The 17702-nt window shown below is 44.6% G+C and overlaps 1 protein-coding gene across 9 annotated transcripts in view; it reads left to right on the top strand.

Moving 5' to 3' along the window:
• The window catches only part of ADAMTS9 (ADAM metallopeptidase with thrombospondin type 1 motif 9), a 156555-nt gene extending 139995 nt beyond the window's left edge, over positions 1-16560 (top strand). For 5 of the 9 annotated variants that reach the window (XM_044452059.1, XM_044452052.1, XM_044452055.1 and 2 more), the window contains one exon: positions 11839-16560. In XM_044452059.1, coding sequence (XP_044307994.1) covers positions 11839-11928 — 90 coding nt within the window. In that variant the 3' untranslated portion in view covers positions 11929-16560. Of the gene's footprint in view, positions 1-749; positions 3272-11838 lie in introns of those variants that run through there. The other 4 variants (XR_006416800.1, XM_044452054.1, XM_044452053.1 and 1 more) reach the window with 4 other exon arrangements.
• Positions 16561-17702: the final 1142 nt, after the last annotated feature.

Consider the following 17702-nt stretch of genomic DNA (forward strand, 5'->3'; position numbering starts at 1 on the left):
CAGGCCTGTCACCCATCCAAAATCACTCCATGCCAAGCTGAGAGGTTGAGCAACACACAGGCTGAAGAATGTGGTACAAGCCTTCATGCAAATAAGTAAATGCATAAAATCTACAGTGTGCCTTACTTGATCTTTCCTGGTATTGAACTGGTAGCCTTTCTAGTCATAACATTGTCCCATGTTCTTGGATTCTAGCTGGACACTACACTCAGCTTGTGGGACCTTCCACCAGGTGCCAACCCCTCAAAAAGCTCAGAGGGTAACAACTAGGGGGAAAACCTTTAGCCCCCCCCCCCCATCCATCCCTAGAATAACCTCCCTGCTGTGGCCCATGAGGCACCACATTTGCCAACTTTTTGGTACCAGGTCAAAACAGCCCTCTTTGCAGAAGCCTGTAAAGACCTCCCTGGTCATTCAGGGGCCTGACACAATCAGCCAATTCCTTTTTATTATTGGCTGGATCTTTTTAATTATCTTTTTATTGTTCTAATATTTGTATACTATTTTAATTAATTTTTAATTCTTGCTAATTTTTAAATCTATTGTCTTTTATTATTGTTACACCTTCTTGTAAACTACCCAGAGAGCTTCTGCTGTGGGCAGTATCGAAATGTAATTAACAAATCAAATTCATTAATCTCAAAATTAGCCCTAATAGTTTCAGGGATCCAACATCTATTAGGTTTCCTACAGAATCCCAGTGAAGCAGAATAACAGAAGATGAAAGTATGCATGTGTTTATCTTGCAGTGAATGGATTGTTGCACTTCATGGAGAGCATAAGCAACAGAACAGCTGCCGTGCTTGACCCACTCACTATCTCAGCTGTCACAGCAGGGACAGAAAAGCCAAGACTAGTGGAAAAGTAAAAGCTGTAAGGCTGGTCTTAAAAGGGACAGTGCAGAAGGAAACTTTCACCAGTAAATTGGAAGCAGCTGAAAGAAATCAGCACAAAGAAAGAGTCCCAGCTGACCAAATTAAAACAAAAGCCGAGACACTCTCCATGTAAGCCACACTATTTACCTTGATCATCTCCTGGGCACAGCTCTCGGTGCTTAGGTGCCAAGAGCATAGGGGAGCAACAATGCTCGTAGGAGCATCCTGTCAGCAAGCCTCAAGCTGAATAGTTTCAAGCTCAAAAGGTTCATATGCAGCAGCTTAACAACAGCAGAAAGGACTGTGAGACATCTTGAGTACCGCCTGGGCCAACTTTGATATATATTCTGCCTTCTGAGAAATAGTTGAATGTGGGAGCATCTAAAGGCATCATAAGGCAGTGAACCCCACAGGGAGATGCTTTGCTGTACTAAGCAGATTAGCATAGATTGCCATGGTCAAGATCTAAAGTTGTGCATCTCTTGAAATACGAAAGGGAAGGGCTATGTTACTTTTTATATTCTAAATGTTAATTTTTATTTGCAAAACTTTACAAGGCTTGATTTGTTTCCCTTTTTTTGAAAATCAGATAATCATGTTCTTTACTTGCAGTTGTTACATGTAGTCAAGTCATCTTCAACTTATGAGGACACCATTCTCTCCAAAGTGCCCTGTTCTTCACAGCCCTGCTTAGCTCTTGTAATCTCAAGGCGTGGCTTCCTTCATGGAATTGATCCATCTCATAATTGACCTGATTCTGCTTCTGCTACTGCTTCATTGTCTTGCTCTTGTTCTTCCTTGACTTTCTCTACTCTATTTCCCTATACCACCTACCAGAGGTATAGAAATTAAATACATAAAACCATTGTCTTCTCTAGTTAATCTTGCCTTCTGATGATGTATTTACCTAAAGTATGATAGCTTCAGTTTTGTAATTTTAATTTCAAGGAAGTTCTGGCTTGATTTGATCTAAGACCCACTTGCTCATCTTTCTGTTGGCCCAGGGTATTCTCAAAACTCTTCTCTAGCACCATGTTTCACATCTGTTTTTCTCCCTGTCAGCTTTCTTCACTGTTCAGCTCTTGCATCTATGCATGATAATGAGGTATACAATACTGTGGATGAACTTGACCTTGATCTTCAGTGAAATGTCCTTAAAATTTACGATCTTTTCTACTTCCTTCATTGCTGCTCTTCCAAGTCTCAGTCTCCTCAGTCTTAATGTTCAGCTGTAGTCCTGTTTTTGTGCTTTCTTCTTTTACTTCATCCAGAGTCATTTTGGATGTTGCTTTCTGCCAGATGATAACATAGTATCATCTGGATATTTTCAGTTATTGATGGATCTTCCACCAGTTTGCACTCCCACTGATCCTAATCCAGCTTTCCTTATCGTGCATTCTAGATACAGATAGGGTAATAAAATACATCTTCTCTGACACCTTTTCCTATACAAAACCACATGTTTCTCCTTTTTCTGTCCTTATTGTATTTTCTTCTCCATGATACAGGTTACACATCAAGATGATCTCCCATTTCTTTCAGGATCATCCATAGCTTCTCATGATCAACATAATCAAAGGCTTTGCTGTCACCTATAAAGCATAGATCTTTCATGTGCTCCAGTAGCCAGCATATATTTGCAATAGGATCACACATAGAGTTGGGAAGAACTTTTTCAAAATCTGTCCCTCTAGCATCTTTGGACTTCCTCTCATGCTTGGCTCAGCCCTACAAAGTAAGACAAGCCAACAGGAAGTGTGCAAATGCTCACGGAGCCACAGTTGTGCAACTGGCAACCCTTCCCTTCGGGTTTGGAGACCCAAATAGCAGCTGTGAATGCAGGAGAGGGGTGTTGAGAGCAGTTGAGCCAGGTGCCATTTCCCACCTTCTTCCCCTCCCTCCCAGTGAAACAGGTGGAGGCAGTGCTGGGTGCAGAGGAGAGCTGCTGCATGCAGAGTCTGTGGATCTTGGTGCCCAGCGAGCGCCCTCCAAATGCTGGGGAGAGTCCCCAAGAACTTGGGCCCAGGGCTGCAGGCAGAGGCCGGGGAGCCAAGCCCAGTGAGTCTAGCAGATTCCCCCCATAAACGGATTCCTCACATGTCCCTAATCTCAAGTGCCTCTTCCTTTTCCAAAGCCAGCTTGAACATCAGACATTTCTCATGCAGAGTAAAATTCTTTTAAGCAACACCTTGGGCATCACTTTGTTTGCCTGGAAAAGTAGTACTGCCATTCGCTGTGCCTCGTGCCTGTTAACGTCCCTCGCTAAGATCTTTGAGTCCTTACTGTCCGTTTTTTGCCTTTATCCCTTCTTTAACTCTAAAATATTATATTCCAAGTTTGTATATCCCTCTCTCTTTTTTCTATTCGTAAAAAAAACAAACCAAAAATATTATCTTGCCCTCTGTCCTATCATCTTTTCTTCTTTTTCTGCGATGGTGCAGCGAGCGGCCTTCCGCAAATGCACCAAATGCGGATCCAAAATGTCACCTGCGGATCCGCATGATCTATGCCTTCTCTGCCTCAGCGAGGGGCATAGAACTGACAAGTGCAGCCATTGCTTGGCATTTACCAAGCAAGCACGGAAGAACAGGGAGAACCGTCTCCGGAAGCTCCTCTGGGACCAGGCCTTGATGCAATCTGATCAACTGCTCTTACGGCCTGGTTCCTCTTCAGCCGCACCTCCTCCGTGCTCTGCCTCAACTGTGAGCACTCCTCCGAAGCGTCCCACTTCCACCGCTCCTCCGAAGCACCCTTCGGCTGAAGGCGCTACTCCAGTGAAGACCCAGGTGCCGCCTTCTTCCCCAGCCAAGAAACGGGAGAAGCACAAGCCCATGGGTTCGGATAAGCCTTCCGCTCGTAAAGTACTGAGAAAGGAGAAGGCAGATAAGCCCACTCGCAAAACCAAGAAACCTGATCACCCCAAAACGGGGGCTCAGGTTCGTCAGGCTTCTCGGTACCGTCTGCCGCCACGGTACCGACCCCTTCGGGACCGGTCCTGCAGCTCACTATGCAGGTGACACTGCTGGGATCCCCCAGGCTTATCATTCGGCCTGAGAGTTTGTCACCCCAACACGTGGAGGAGCCGCTTCGGGAGTCCATCTCTTATGGTGAGATTAGAGGCTCCCCACCGAGGGAACGATCTCCGACTCCAATGCCCACGACTGAGCCACCTGCGGAGTCACCGTCACCACCTAGGTGCCGCAGCCGCTCGTTGGAACACCGGGATGACGATTGGAGGATGCATGGATATGGTGCCTTCCCAGACTGGGGTGGTTACCAATCCTATCCATATTTCCCTCGAGATCGTGCGCCTCCATCGGTCCCGAGAGATTCGCCTTTGACGTCCAGGCATGTGGAGAGGGGACGTCCAACCTCCCCCGAAACATCGTCTTCGAGCAACCGTCCTCCTTATTATCCGGATTCGGACAAATCTGAGGTTGACTCTACATCCCCTGATATAGTAGTCGCCTCCCAAAGACCTGCTTCACCCAATGAGCCACATGTCTCTTTTACGGGGCTCATGTTCTGCCTCATCCGTTCCCTCGAAATTGGAGTGTGTCAAAAGCCTGGCCCATCCACAGATCGGTTCTATGATGTCAGGGGAGAACAGTCGGTGGCCATAGTCCTGCCGCTAATTACCACACTTTGGCAGGCTATGGTCCAACCGTGGAATCAACTGGCCCAACTGCAAGCCACCTCCCATCGGTATGAGGTCATGTACAGAGTTCGAGAGGACGACATCCCATTCTTGATTCGCCATCCACGACCGAACTCTGTCGTCGTCGAATCCTCCCAGGGCAGGGAGTCCAGGGGTCACACAGCCCCTCGTGACAAGGAAGGGAGGAAAATTGATATGCTCGCGTGCTGAGTCTATGCGGCCTCTGGACTTGGTGTGCGCATATCGAATTATGAAGCAACATTGGCACGTTACCAGTATTTTATTATGCAGAAGCTGGATAATGTTGCTTCCTCCCTTCCAGACTGCCAAGCCGAACTGGCCAAGGTCTTCATCAAAGAAGCAATGCAGGTGGCAGTGCAACAGTTGTCTACTGCACGACATCATGTAGACACCAATTTGAGGGCTCTCATGAATGCCATCTCACTGCGCCGACACACGTGGCTCCGCAATTGCAATTTCCCTGACGAGATGAAACGGAGGATCAAGGAAATGCCATTCGACGGTACCGGATTGTTCCATCAAAAAACCAACCACAAGCTAAAAGCGATACATGAATCACGTATGACCGTGTGCCGCATGGAGCTTCCTCAACAGAGGCGTAAGTGGCAGTGGCCTCATTCCTCCTACTGTCCACAATTCCACCCTCGGCAACATTATACCAGCAAAGGCAGCAACGGCGGAGACAACAGCCACAGCAACGTTTCTCCCAGGGCCGTTGGCGCTTCGATGCCGATAAACATCCATGTTGACGGTCCGGGCAAACCATTCTCTCTCTTCCCATACCACCTTCCCCTCTCCCTTTTGGGGACTGGCTTCAGGACCGACTCCCCATTTGGGAGTCCATTACATCTGATAGGTGGGTGTTGTCTGTCATTCAGTTTGGATATAGGATAGAATTCAATGTGTCCCTCCACCGTGTCCAATTCAATTTACATCTTCTTCATCGGTACTGTGCGAAGAAGTCTCTCAATTGCTTCGCAAGGGTGCGATTCGACAACTATCCCGCTCGGAGGGGTTGCACGGATTCTACTCCAGATACTGTACAGTCCCGAAAAGAGACGGTGGTCTTCGTCCGATTTTGGACTTATGAAATCTTAACAAATACATCAAATCAAAAAAGTTTCAGATGACCACTTTACAGAATATTTTTCCGTTACTGAAGAGAGAGGATTGGTTCGCCTCATTGGATTTGAAGGATGCCTATTTTCATATTGCTATCCATCCTTCACATAGATGTTTCCTGCGTTTTACTGTTGGGTTCAACTTGTTCGAATATGCTGTGCTGCCCTTTGGCCTGGCCACCACACCTCGAGTTTTCACAAAGTGTATGGCACCAGTATGCGCACACTTACGGACACGAGGAGTGCAAATATACCCATACTTAGATGACTGGCTAATTGTTTCCCAAACTAAACAAGGTCTTCTGTCTGCAATACATGTGACCTGTGTCTTGCTCGATGATCCTGGGCTATGCATTAACCACGAAAAATCGTCCCTTATTCCCACGTAGGTCATCGACTTTATCGGGGCACGTCTTGACTCCATACGGGAAAGAGCTTTCCTCCCTCCGGACCGTTGAGCTACCTTATGTGCCCACATCCATCAAATCCAGACACTTGGAACGGTTCCGGCTATATCCATTCAGAGACTACTGGGGCACATGGCTGCTGCAGTTGCCATTGTCCCGTATGCCAGACTACGTATGCGGGCCATGCAACTGTTTTTCAACACTTCGTTTTGCCCACAGCGAGATTCTCCCAACAAACTGATCCAAATTCCCTCTGTGATACTCGACACTCTAGCTTGGTGGACCATTCCGAGCAATCTGTCTGTCAGTGTCCCATTTCGAACACCTCATCCAGTGAAGACCCTGTATACAGATGCATTGCTACTCGGATGGGGTGCAACATGTTTGGATCTTCGGGTCCAGGGGACTTGGAACCGATGGGAAGCAAGGAAGCACATCAACTTCCTCGAACTTGAGGCGATCTTCAACATCCTCAAGACTTTCGAGACTGTGCTATGCTGACAAGTCATCACAAATTGCGTCAGACAACATACCAGCTGTCTTCTACATCAACAAGCAGGGCAGCACAAAATCGCCAGCTTTAGCACATCTCTTGAGAGCCATTTGGAACTGGTGCATACCGAGGGACATAATGCTTCTAGCAGTCCACCTCACAGGGACCAACAACACCGAAGCAGACGTGTTGAGCAGACATATGTCAACAACACACGAATGGGAGATGGACAGACAAATATGCCAGGACCTCTTCCGTTTGTGGGGCTATCCGGACTTAGACTTGTTCGCCACTTGGGACAACAGAGTGTGTTCCCTGTACTGTTCCAGGGCGGGCATAGGATTGGGATCGATGGGAGATGCTCTTATGATGCCCTGGGACAACATAGCCTTTTATGCATTTCCTCCAATCCCACTTCTAATGAAAGTGGTAGCGAAAATATCTAAAGAGAATGCCACGGGAATAATAATAACTCCATGGTGGCCGAGACAACCGTGGTTCGCCACCCTTCTACGTCTGTCCAAAGGAACGTTTCTTCGCCTCCCATCTGTTCCTCAGCTATTAATGCAGCAAAATGGAGCGGTCCGACATCTAGATCTGACTGCCTTGAGGTTGACGGCATGGCGGATCACGAGTCATTCCGCTGCATCGGGACCGACGACATCCCAACCGCTAGCGGACTGTATTCACTGCACTGTACCAACGGCCCCTAAGTTGGTTTCGACGGTAACCGCTTTGCTACCGACGACTGTTGATCAAGAAATTCAGGCGATTCTTACATCTGCTTTAAGACCGTCCACTCGTTGCTCTTATGCGGCTAAATGGAAGAGATTCTCTTCCTTTGCAGAACGCCATTCTTTTTCTCCTGGAATGGCCTCAATTGACAATATTTTGCAATTTCTCCTGGAGCTCTATCACTTGGGACTGAAACCGTCATCCATTGAAGTTTATGCAGCTGCCATTTCACACTGTCGTGGTGCGGTTCAAGGGGTATCAGTTTTCTCTCAACCTCTGCTTCGACATTTTCTTCGGGGGTTACAGAACTTACACCCTTCTATTCGCCCAGCTATGCCAACGTGGAGCCTTTCAGTCGTACTCCAAGCACTTACCAAACCTCTGTTCGAGCCGCTGGCTTTCTGCTCTCCACATAGACCCCCTCCCCCATATCTTAATTTCCATAAGGAAAAGGTCATTCTTCGTATGGACTCTTCGTTTCTTCCTAAAGTGGCTACACCATTCCAGTTGAGTCAAGATATTGTTCTGCCAACGTTCTGTCCAGTGCCGTCGAATCCAGTAGAGCGGGCTCTGCACACCCTTGATGTCGCCGCTGCTTGGCTTTCTATTGCTCCCGTATGGAATCCTTCTGTTGCACGAATAGACTCCTTGTTAAGTACTCCGAACATGACAAAGGACTGCCAGTCACACCTCAACGGCTGTCGCACTGGATCACCCAGACTATTGTCTTGGCCTATCAACTATCAAAAATAGACTTACCTGTTACCCCGAGGGGTCACTCTACACGAGCTGTTGCGACTTCGTCCACCTTTGCTGCAGGGGTTCCGCTTCAAGATATCTGTAAAGCTGCAGCGTGGGCAGGGCCATGCACTTTCACCAAGCACTATCTGCTTGATGTGCGCGCCAGGCAGGACTGCTCTTTTGGCAGGGCTGTTCTTTCATCTGTTCTTCGTTGACGACACCTCCCTCCTCCGAGTTGGGTAAGCTTGCTAATCACCCATATGTGTGATGCACAGAGGCCACGACGAAGAAAGGCAGATTGCTTACCTGTAATTGATGTTCTTCGAGTGGCCATCTGTGCAGTCACACAACCCACCCACCGACCCCACTCGGTGTCGATGAGCAGATACTGCTTTTCGGTACCGTACTGTAATTTGCATCGGTACCGTTGGGGTACAATGCTGTTTGGCATTAATTTTATTCTTAACCTGTAGAGGGCAAACGTTCAGTCTTCAAGACTGAACAAAATGGTGGACACTCCGCTCTATTTATACCACGAAGGGGGAGGGGAGTGGAGTTTTCCCGCCAAAAACCGTTAGCTTTTTAATCTTCCTGCCTAGGCACTGCGCAGGCGCAGCACCCATATGTGTGACTGCACAGATGGCCACTCGAAGAACATCAGTTACAGGTAAGCAACCTGCCTTTCTTAAATTAAGACTACAATGAATTTTGCTACATCAACTGATGCTTTCTTTCACAAAAGATTTCTCCATGGCATGCAATGCTGTTTGATAGCATTTTACTTACCTACCTTCTTTCAAAGTTTGAGTAAATTCTCTCAAATCCTGCCCCTACTTTATCAACTAAGTTTATGTAACATTCTAAATACTTTCTTGTCATTTCAACAATCTTCACAGTATCTTCACCAGGAGTAGATTCAGTCTCAAGAAACCGCTTTCTTTGCTCATCCGTAAGAAGCAACACCCCATCTGTTAAAGTGTTACCATGAGATTGCAGCACTTCTAATTTCAGTTCTTTGGCTATTTCCACCACATCTGCAGTTACTTCTTCCACTGATGTCTCAAACCCCTCAAAGTCATCCATGAGAGTTGGAATCAGCATCTTCCAAATTCCTGTTAATGTTGATATGTTGACCTCTTACCATGAACCATGAATGTTCTTAATGGCACCTATAATGGTGAATCCTTTCCCAAAGATTTTCAATTTTCTTTGCCCAGATCCATCAGAGGAATCAATATCCATGGCAGTATTGCCTTATGAAATGTATCTCTTAAATACTAAGACTTGAAAGTCAAAATTACTCCTTGGTCCATGGGCTGTAGAATCGGTGTTGTGTTAGCAGACAAACTGGACAGCCATCTGAGTAGGATGGTGTAACTTGGTGTCCTGCAGCAGCAGGGGGGTGGACCCGATGGCCTTCATGGCCCCTTCCAACTCTAGTATTCTATGAAATCATCATAAATCTTGTTGTACCTTTCCATTGGAGCTCTTGGGTGACTTTTGCCAATATTTTGAAAGGCATCTTTTTTTTCCTGAACAGCAGGTCTCAACAGTGGCCTTAAAATGTTCAGTAAGCCATATCATCCAGGCTTTGTTGTTCCATTTATGGAGCACAGGCAGCGTAGCTTTAGCATAATTCTTAAGGGCCTGAGGATTTTTGGATGGTAAATGGGCATTGGCTTCCACTTAAAGTCACCAGCTGCATTTAACCCCTATCAAAAGTGTCAGCCTGTCTTTTGAAGTCAGGCACCGACTTCTCCTCTCTAGCTATGAAAGTGCTAGATAGCATCTTCTTCAAATATAAGGCTGTTTTGTCTGCATTGGAAAATCTGCTGCTAAGTGTAGCCACCTTCATTAATTATGTTCTGGATAACTTGCTGCAGCTTCTATATCAGCACTTATGCTTCACCTTGCACTGTTATGTTACGGAGATGGCTTCTTTCCCTAAACCTCATGAACCAATCTCTGCTAGCTTCAAACTTTTCTTTTGCAGCTTCCTCACCCCTCTCAGCCTTCCCAGAATTGAAGGGAGTTAAAGCCTTGCTCTGGATTAGGCTATGGCTTAAGGGAATGCTGTGGCTGGCTTGATCTTCTATCCAGACCACTGAAACATTCTCCATTTCAGCAATAAGGCCATTTCACTTTCTTATCATTCATGTGTTCCCTGGAGTAGCACTTCTAATTTCCTTCAAGAACTCTTCCTTTGCATGTACAACTTGGCTAACTGTGTTGCAAGAGGCCTAGCTTTTGGCCTAGCTCAGCTTTCAACATGCCTTTCTCAGTAAGCTTAACCATTTCTAGTTTTTGATTTAAAGAGACACACACCTCTTCCTTTTACTTGAATACTTAGATGCCATTGTAGAGTTATTAATTGGCATGATTTCAATATTGTGTCAGGGAATAGGGAGGCTGGAGGAGAGGAAGAGAGACAGGGCAATGCCAGTCAGTGGAGCAGCCAGAACATGCACGACATTTATCGATTAGATTGCCCTCCTCTATGGGCACAATTTGTGGCACCCCAAAACAATTACAACAGTAACATTGAAGATCACAGGTCACCATAACAGATATAATAATACTGAAAAAGTTTGAGATACTGTGAGAATTACCAAAACATGACACAGAGACACAAAGTGAGCAAATGCTGTTGGAAAAATGGCACTGATAGGTTTGTAAAAAATGCAATATCTGCAAAGCACGATAAAGTGAAGTGCAATAAACAAGCTACGCTTGTCATCAGACGTGGTTGACCCTTGCCTCCTCCTGTGCAGCACTAACCCAGGTTAGCTCACGCATCACTGCCATTGTTTGCGAAAGATGCTGGTGCCACCTTCAGCTACCAGTGCTGCTCAGTAGCTGCCCTTCAGGAGTTCTCCACCCACATCACCACAGTCACCATTAGCATCGTCACCCTGTCCACATGTTTATCCACACTCTCAAAGAACCCTGAAAGGTTTGCCTTTGCGCAAGTAGTGCTGATTATTTTTCAGCAACATTTGTCCTTCCACATGCTATTGATGTGATATGTCATAACACTTTGAATCAGGTTATCTTAAACAGGCATTAAGTTAACTGACGTGTAAATTCCTGGATCCCCCTAAATCTCCTTTAGAAAATTGGCTCTACATTGGCCATTCTCATTGAGGCCTATTTTAGGGACATGTTATGTATTTTTGTTAGAAGATCAGCAAGTTCACCTTTCAGTCCTTTTCTGATGGATACATCTTCACCTGGAGATTTTAGGATTGGTTGAAGGGCATGTATCAACTGGTACCAATGGAATTGCCACTCCCAGAACGAATATTGCTTTGAGTGTAGGGTTTACAGGGGGGCTTCTTGGGTCCCCTGTGGCTGCTTGTTGTTAAATGAAAGAAACAAGACAGGATGGATGGATGGATGATAAATATTCATCCTCTTCTGCTGATGTATCCATTATGCCTTCAGAGGGTGGATGCATCGTAGTCTCGTGTCTCTGCTTTGAGCATTCTACCTTGAGTGATCCTGCTAGGAGACCAACCTTCTGAGAGAGTTTGGCCTCCTGGTGGCCTTGCTCTTGGCTTCTCGGACGCTCTCAAACTCACCACACTTGGTGTACATCCAAGTAATGGGTTCTTTCATTACCCCCCCCAAGAGCTCTTTTAAAGTAAGGGCAGTCTTACTTATGTGCACTCAGAATTAATTTCCTAGGAAATTCAGCCCCATTTTATGCCATACATTTTTCAGAGATTTTAATTGTGAAATATTGCATTTACTTAATTCTGAACCTTTTAAATGATTTTTCCCATAGGATGGTACCAAAGTAAGAGGGAAATGTGGTGGCTACTGTGGAAAATGTACTCCATCATCTGGAACTGGTCTTGATGTCCAGGTGTTGTAGCAATGGTATGTTTGTGCGTTTTACTGTTGTACAAGCACAGTATTTGAAGATCAGTAGCAACAATTTGATATTCAATCCAGTATATATTTTCTTGCAATTAATTCCCACTCCTTTCAGTAAATGCAGTCTCATAGCCCAACACTGTGATGCATTCAGCTACCAACTGGCAAGTGGGTTTATGGTCAAATTCTAGCATATTGACATAATTAGGGCTAGCAAAATAGGACAGGACAACCAATATTCCTGTGCAGCCAACCCAGAAGATAAAAATGCAATTTGCTCCGCACTCTCAGAAAGAGGCAGGCAGATATCTTCACAGCACAGCATCCTGGTAAGTGAAAAGCTTCTGTGCTCAAAGGAAAGCTGGTACAACTTTGCACTGTCTGCTTTCTTGTGTGCAGGAATGCTGCTTTTATTACAGGTGTGTGCAATGGCATTGCCAGGCTCCCATCATGCACGAGTCCTTGGGCTTCATGTACACGGCTGGCTGGAAATAACCCACACCAATGAGAACTGCATGTATATAGATTTCTAAGTGGGAATACATCTATCTATCTATCTATCTATCTATCTATCTATCTATTTATTTTATTAAAACATTTCTATGCCGCCCCATTCGCCGAAGCCTCAGGGCGGCTCACAACATATTTCCACCACTTTGGTGGCTCCGAAGTTTCCCAGGAATTTGTGGGGAATAGCTGCCCAATATTTTCAATTCAGTTACCAGTATACAGCACCCAAAGTAATTCTTTGATGGCACCAAGAATTATTTTACCCTTGGGAGTGTTACTGTGGGGGCATAGGGTGTCTTTGAACTGTATGTCTGTTTTTCTGGTGAAGGAATGGGCTGGGCCTTCTCTTTTCAGCACAGAAATTGAGAGAACTCTCCATTGTGTTTTTGATTCCCAGGAATTTTGAATGCCGGGAGCTGAAGCAAGATGGATGAAGGATAATGAAGCAATACCTCTTCCTTCCACTTTTGTACTTCTTCCTGTGTGTGTGCATCTAAAAGTGTGTGTGCGTGCGTGTGTGCGTGCATGTATGTATATGTTTGTTTTTATATATATATATATATATGTATATTGTATATTCTTAATGTTGTAAAGTATAATATTTATGTCTGGAATTATTTATTTTTGATTTAATATTTTTGTACGTAAAATGTTTATATTAAGGCTGCTTATCATGTTGTGTGTGTATGTGTGTGTTAAACCTTGCAGTCACACCACTGCATTTTACGTACTCTACATTATATGTAGCACTATGACAAAAGTGATGCTTTTATTGTCACTGTACTCAATTGTTTACCTTCGATCAGTAATTTTTCTTCTTGTTACAGCCTGCACTGATCTTTTCAAGGTGCTAAATGGTTTGCATCGGGGTATTTTTGGCATTTTAGAACTATCTTTATCTTCTGAGGAAAAATGTGATTGTCATTTTTTAAATTCATACGGCAATCGGTGCTATGCAGGGACTCAGTGAACACACGTTATGATGACATGGATTCTTCAGTAGTTTGCCTTTCATATTTTTAAGGGTGCATGACGTCCTCGTGGCAGTGGCATCCTAACCACTGGTCTGGTGCTAACATGGTAGTATTTATTAATCTCCTTTAAGTTGTAAAAACTCAATCCTGTGCAGCTTTACATTGCAATGGGAGATGAGTAAGTGAATTTAGGCAAATGGAGAGTGAGTTCAAACATTTAGTTTAAGGCAGAAATTCTTAAGTTGCATTCCAGGAAATCCCAGAGTTCCTCAAACGTTCATGAAGGGTTCCTTACAAGAAAAGAAAAGAAATGTGCCTGCAGTGCTGTGCTTTAAGTATGCAGCCTCAGGGAACTGCTGGTATATTCCAGGGCATCCACTCTTGTTGCAGGAGGCAAGAGCAGCTGCTTCTGTTCCTGGGGCACCAACTCCATCCAAACAATCTGTGCACCTGAGAAACTCTCCTGGGAACCCTTGGTAAGGCACCAGAGGTCTGCCATCTTTCATTGTCACATAGTTACATGCCATCAAGCATCTTTGGCTTGTGAGGAACCTGCAGATGAGCATCCTCCAAAATGTCCCATCCCTTACAGCCCTGCTCCGCTCTTGTAAACTCAAGGCTGTGGCTTCCTTTATGGACTTGAGCCATCTCATATTTGGTCTTCCACAGTTTCTGCCTTGGACTTTGCCTGGCATTCTCAGCTGAGTGCTAAGGAAATACTTCCCTGAAGTGAAAGGATTGAAATCATCGGTTTCAGGGATAGGTGGTGGTAGGCAGTTAGTAGCTAGAAGTATGCATCCAGTCTAGCCGAATCTGTAGTCACATTGGGCTGCTTGTGCTTTTCCATATATAGAGAACACCAGGGTGTGACGAAAGAGGAGTGGAATGACTGATTGGTCTAATCATTGGGAATGAGTGTCTAGGGACTTTTCGATCACAGGGACTGCAGGGAGGGATTTGAGGTTTACAGAATCTTTTGCTCAAGTCTGCTCTCTGTTCCGTTGCTATTTTGCACTGTCCTTTTAATATACAGATTTATGTTTATAGATTGATTTGCAAGGACTCCTGAATTCCCTCATTCCATGCAAGAAAGCAGCCATTCCATGCATAATGGAATTTTTAAAAATCACATATTGCAAAATAGGAACTAAAATAAACCATGGCCAAACCATCGCACTCATTTCTGATGTGTTGCAGTAGAAAATGTGGCTGTTTAAATGTTCCCATATTTTGGGTCTCCTTGCTGTATCACAGTTTGTATGTCCATTATAGATAGGATAAATTTGGGGTAGAAAATTACCTTCCCCTTTTTTAAAAAATGTAGAAATAAATAGCTTATGTTTGCTAGAATGAATAATGCACAGTTTCATTTCCATGGTAGACAAGTCTTCTGTTCTGTGCTGTAGGTCGTGTTTAGAGGGGGGCACAGTTGCTAGATTTCATTCCAAAAATAATACAGAAGAACCAGAATGTTCACCTCTGTAATACTGAAATAGGTTGAGGCTCAGGTCTTTTGCCAAACAAACCAGCTGCACAGGTTTTACTGATGTTACAGGTTGTGCTGAGCACATGCCTTGGTGTGGATTAACCTGAAAAAGACAGTTAGCAAGGTTCAGGAGAATCAAAGCCTTAACTTCATTGAGAGACCCTGTACCTCGCTGTCTTGCTTATCTTTCCACAGTAAGCATATTTGTCTGCAAGACTTCCATCTTGCCCTATTTCTGTTCATTTCATACCTCACAAAGTCCCAAGAGACCACTACATAATGAGCACAATTACTTCCACACAACTACCATTGGATGGGCAGCTTTTCTGCAGACAAGGTTAGAATTTCCCTAGCACTACTGAAAACAGTAAATACAGAAGATAAATAGAGTAAGGGTAGGTCAAATTTATAATACAAATGGATTTAAAAAGGAAAAACCGCTACCACATTCAGTGTATAATTTTATCCCACTATCCTGTAGTTACAAAGCAGCCCAGCAGTTTAGGTCATGCTTTGTATTCGCATCCCATTTCCTGGTGTTCCCTTTTAAATGCATCTGGGGAAGTTCTCTGTTTGGAGAGCTGGTGCCAGTCAGAGTAGACCATTTTGGTCCAGGTAGACCAGTAGTTTTAGCGTAGAGCAGTTTATATATCTTCATGCAGAGATCTCAAGAAGTTTATAGCTTTCTGTTTCAGGAAATGCCATAGTGCAGTAGTAATGTGCATGCTTTGCATACTGAGGATTTAGGGACCCTTGACTTAACTCCAGCCTTGCACTACTGGAAATCCCTAGTGTGGCAGCACTTCCACCTTTGCACCTCCTCTCTGCAGCCATGCTCTGGATGCTTCCCAGTCCCTCCGAAACACATGTTGAAGAAGCGCATGGGTGCTGTGAGATGGGAGGAGAGGTGGAAGGGGGATCATCCTCTTCTCATCCATCAGTGGGATGACACGACTGGATTCTTATGTTCACTCCCATTATCTAAATTCACGTCTATCTAAAGGGTTTTGCTTTTTTGCCCTTCAGATTAATTAGGCTGCACTTCATTTGGCTCCACAGGTAGTCATGTTATTCTCTACATAAGGTCTCTTACCCCACATCTCACATGAACTGAATAAATTCATATCTCAGGCAGACTTAAGATATTAAGAATGTTTTAAACCGATTAAAAAATGCTGTATACTTTTTTTGACAAAATGCCAAAAATACCATTTCATTCTATGAAAAACACTAGTAGTTTAAAAAAGTAGTGATTTTTTTTTTTAAAGTGATTACCATTCATCCTTAAGAATTATCTGTAGGGAAAAGGGAAAATTGCACTATAAGCATTAGGACAGAACCATGGTGCTTAGAAAATGGCAATCTGCTTTTTATTTTCAGTAATGAAGTGTATTTATATAAAGAATTATTATTAAAAATCTATACATTCCTTTATACCAGGTAGTATCACAACGGCCGTCACTAGCTCAAAAATGAAACCTTAAAATTATGAAATGAAATGTAAGGACATTATTGGTGACTAATTTTTAATGTAACTGGTGGGTTGTTTTCCAAAGGAGGGCCACTCAATGAGTGGACGGTTCTTGTAAAGTACATATATAGTCATTGTTCTCTTGTACCAGTGCCATTATTTTTATGAAAACAAGTAACTTTTGCAAGCCTCTTTGTTGTGATGCTTTCTTTCATCTTTCCTCTTGGACTGTCAAAAAGACAAACTGTGGCTTATACCTTTCTGTGATATTTCTGTTTCCCAGCATCCTCCTTTATTGCCTATGGGTCTTCAAAGAATACTGTCCAATGTTTCAATGGCAGGAGGGTGTTGGAGCATTGGGATAGAACTGGATAGACTTGGGAGGAAAAGGAACAGAAATAAAACACAGGACAGGTATGGTTACCTGACCCAGAGGTAGTGCATACCCAAGTACTTCACTTCTGGATTGGGACAGAACTGCTACGGAAACAGGCAGCGTTAGTTTTTCAGCTCAGTTCCAGATTACAAGAGTAGTGATACCTTGGACTAATCCTCTACCACCTGTGGTGACCTGGTGCCTACAGGTGATCCCACCTGAGGTCACAAGGTCTGGCTCAGTGGCATCGACTGGTACTGGCTGCCACCCCGGAAGGTGAAACAGACTCAGTCTCTTCCACTCCCAAGCATTATCAGCTCCTTGGGAATGAGTGGCCCAGGATTCCACTCGGGCCCTTTGTGCTGGGCTTCTTTGCAGGCCACCGGTGCCCTCAGGGGAGCACAGCCAGACTGCTGCAGGCAGCCTGGGCACTGAAACAGCACACTATGACCCAAAAACATGGTGCACCTCTCGCATGCCTTCTCTTTCACTCCCAGAACACACAATTGGGGCTTTGGTGGAAACAGGGTAAACGATTTATTGAGGATTTGGGAAAAGTACAGAATGGGGAAAGGGTTGATCAGATTCTGAGCGCCAAATAATAAACAGTTCAAAATGGAAGATTAATGGCAAAAAATAAAATACAGTCTAGATTGCACAGCCCTGTTTGGCCTGCCTACCAGTTCCTTGATCATGCAGTAAGACTATGGTAAGATTTTTTCGTAAATATGTCAGGTCTTCCTCCCTTTGGGGAAAAACTACCTGTAGCGAAGCAACCTTGGTGCAACCTCCCCATGTGCTCCCCTGCTTCTCATGAAGCACCTGTGCTTGAAGAAGACCACCAACTTCATTTTCCAGTAGAGTGTCTCTCCTCTGGGCCCTCTCTCTGTGCTATCGTGGGGATTCCAGAATAAAATCTTGTTTTGTCTGCTGACTGTTCAGTAATGGATCACCC

The sequence above is a fragment of the Varanus komodoensis genome, unplaced genomic scaffold (assembly GCF_004798865.1).
Source record: "Varanus komodoensis strain SLA01 unplaced genomic scaffold, ASM479886v1 scaffold6_4, whole genome shotgun sequence".
NCBI classification, from domain to species: domain Eukaryota; kingdom Metazoa; phylum Chordata; class Lepidosauria; order Squamata; family Varanidae; genus Varanus; species Varanus komodoensis.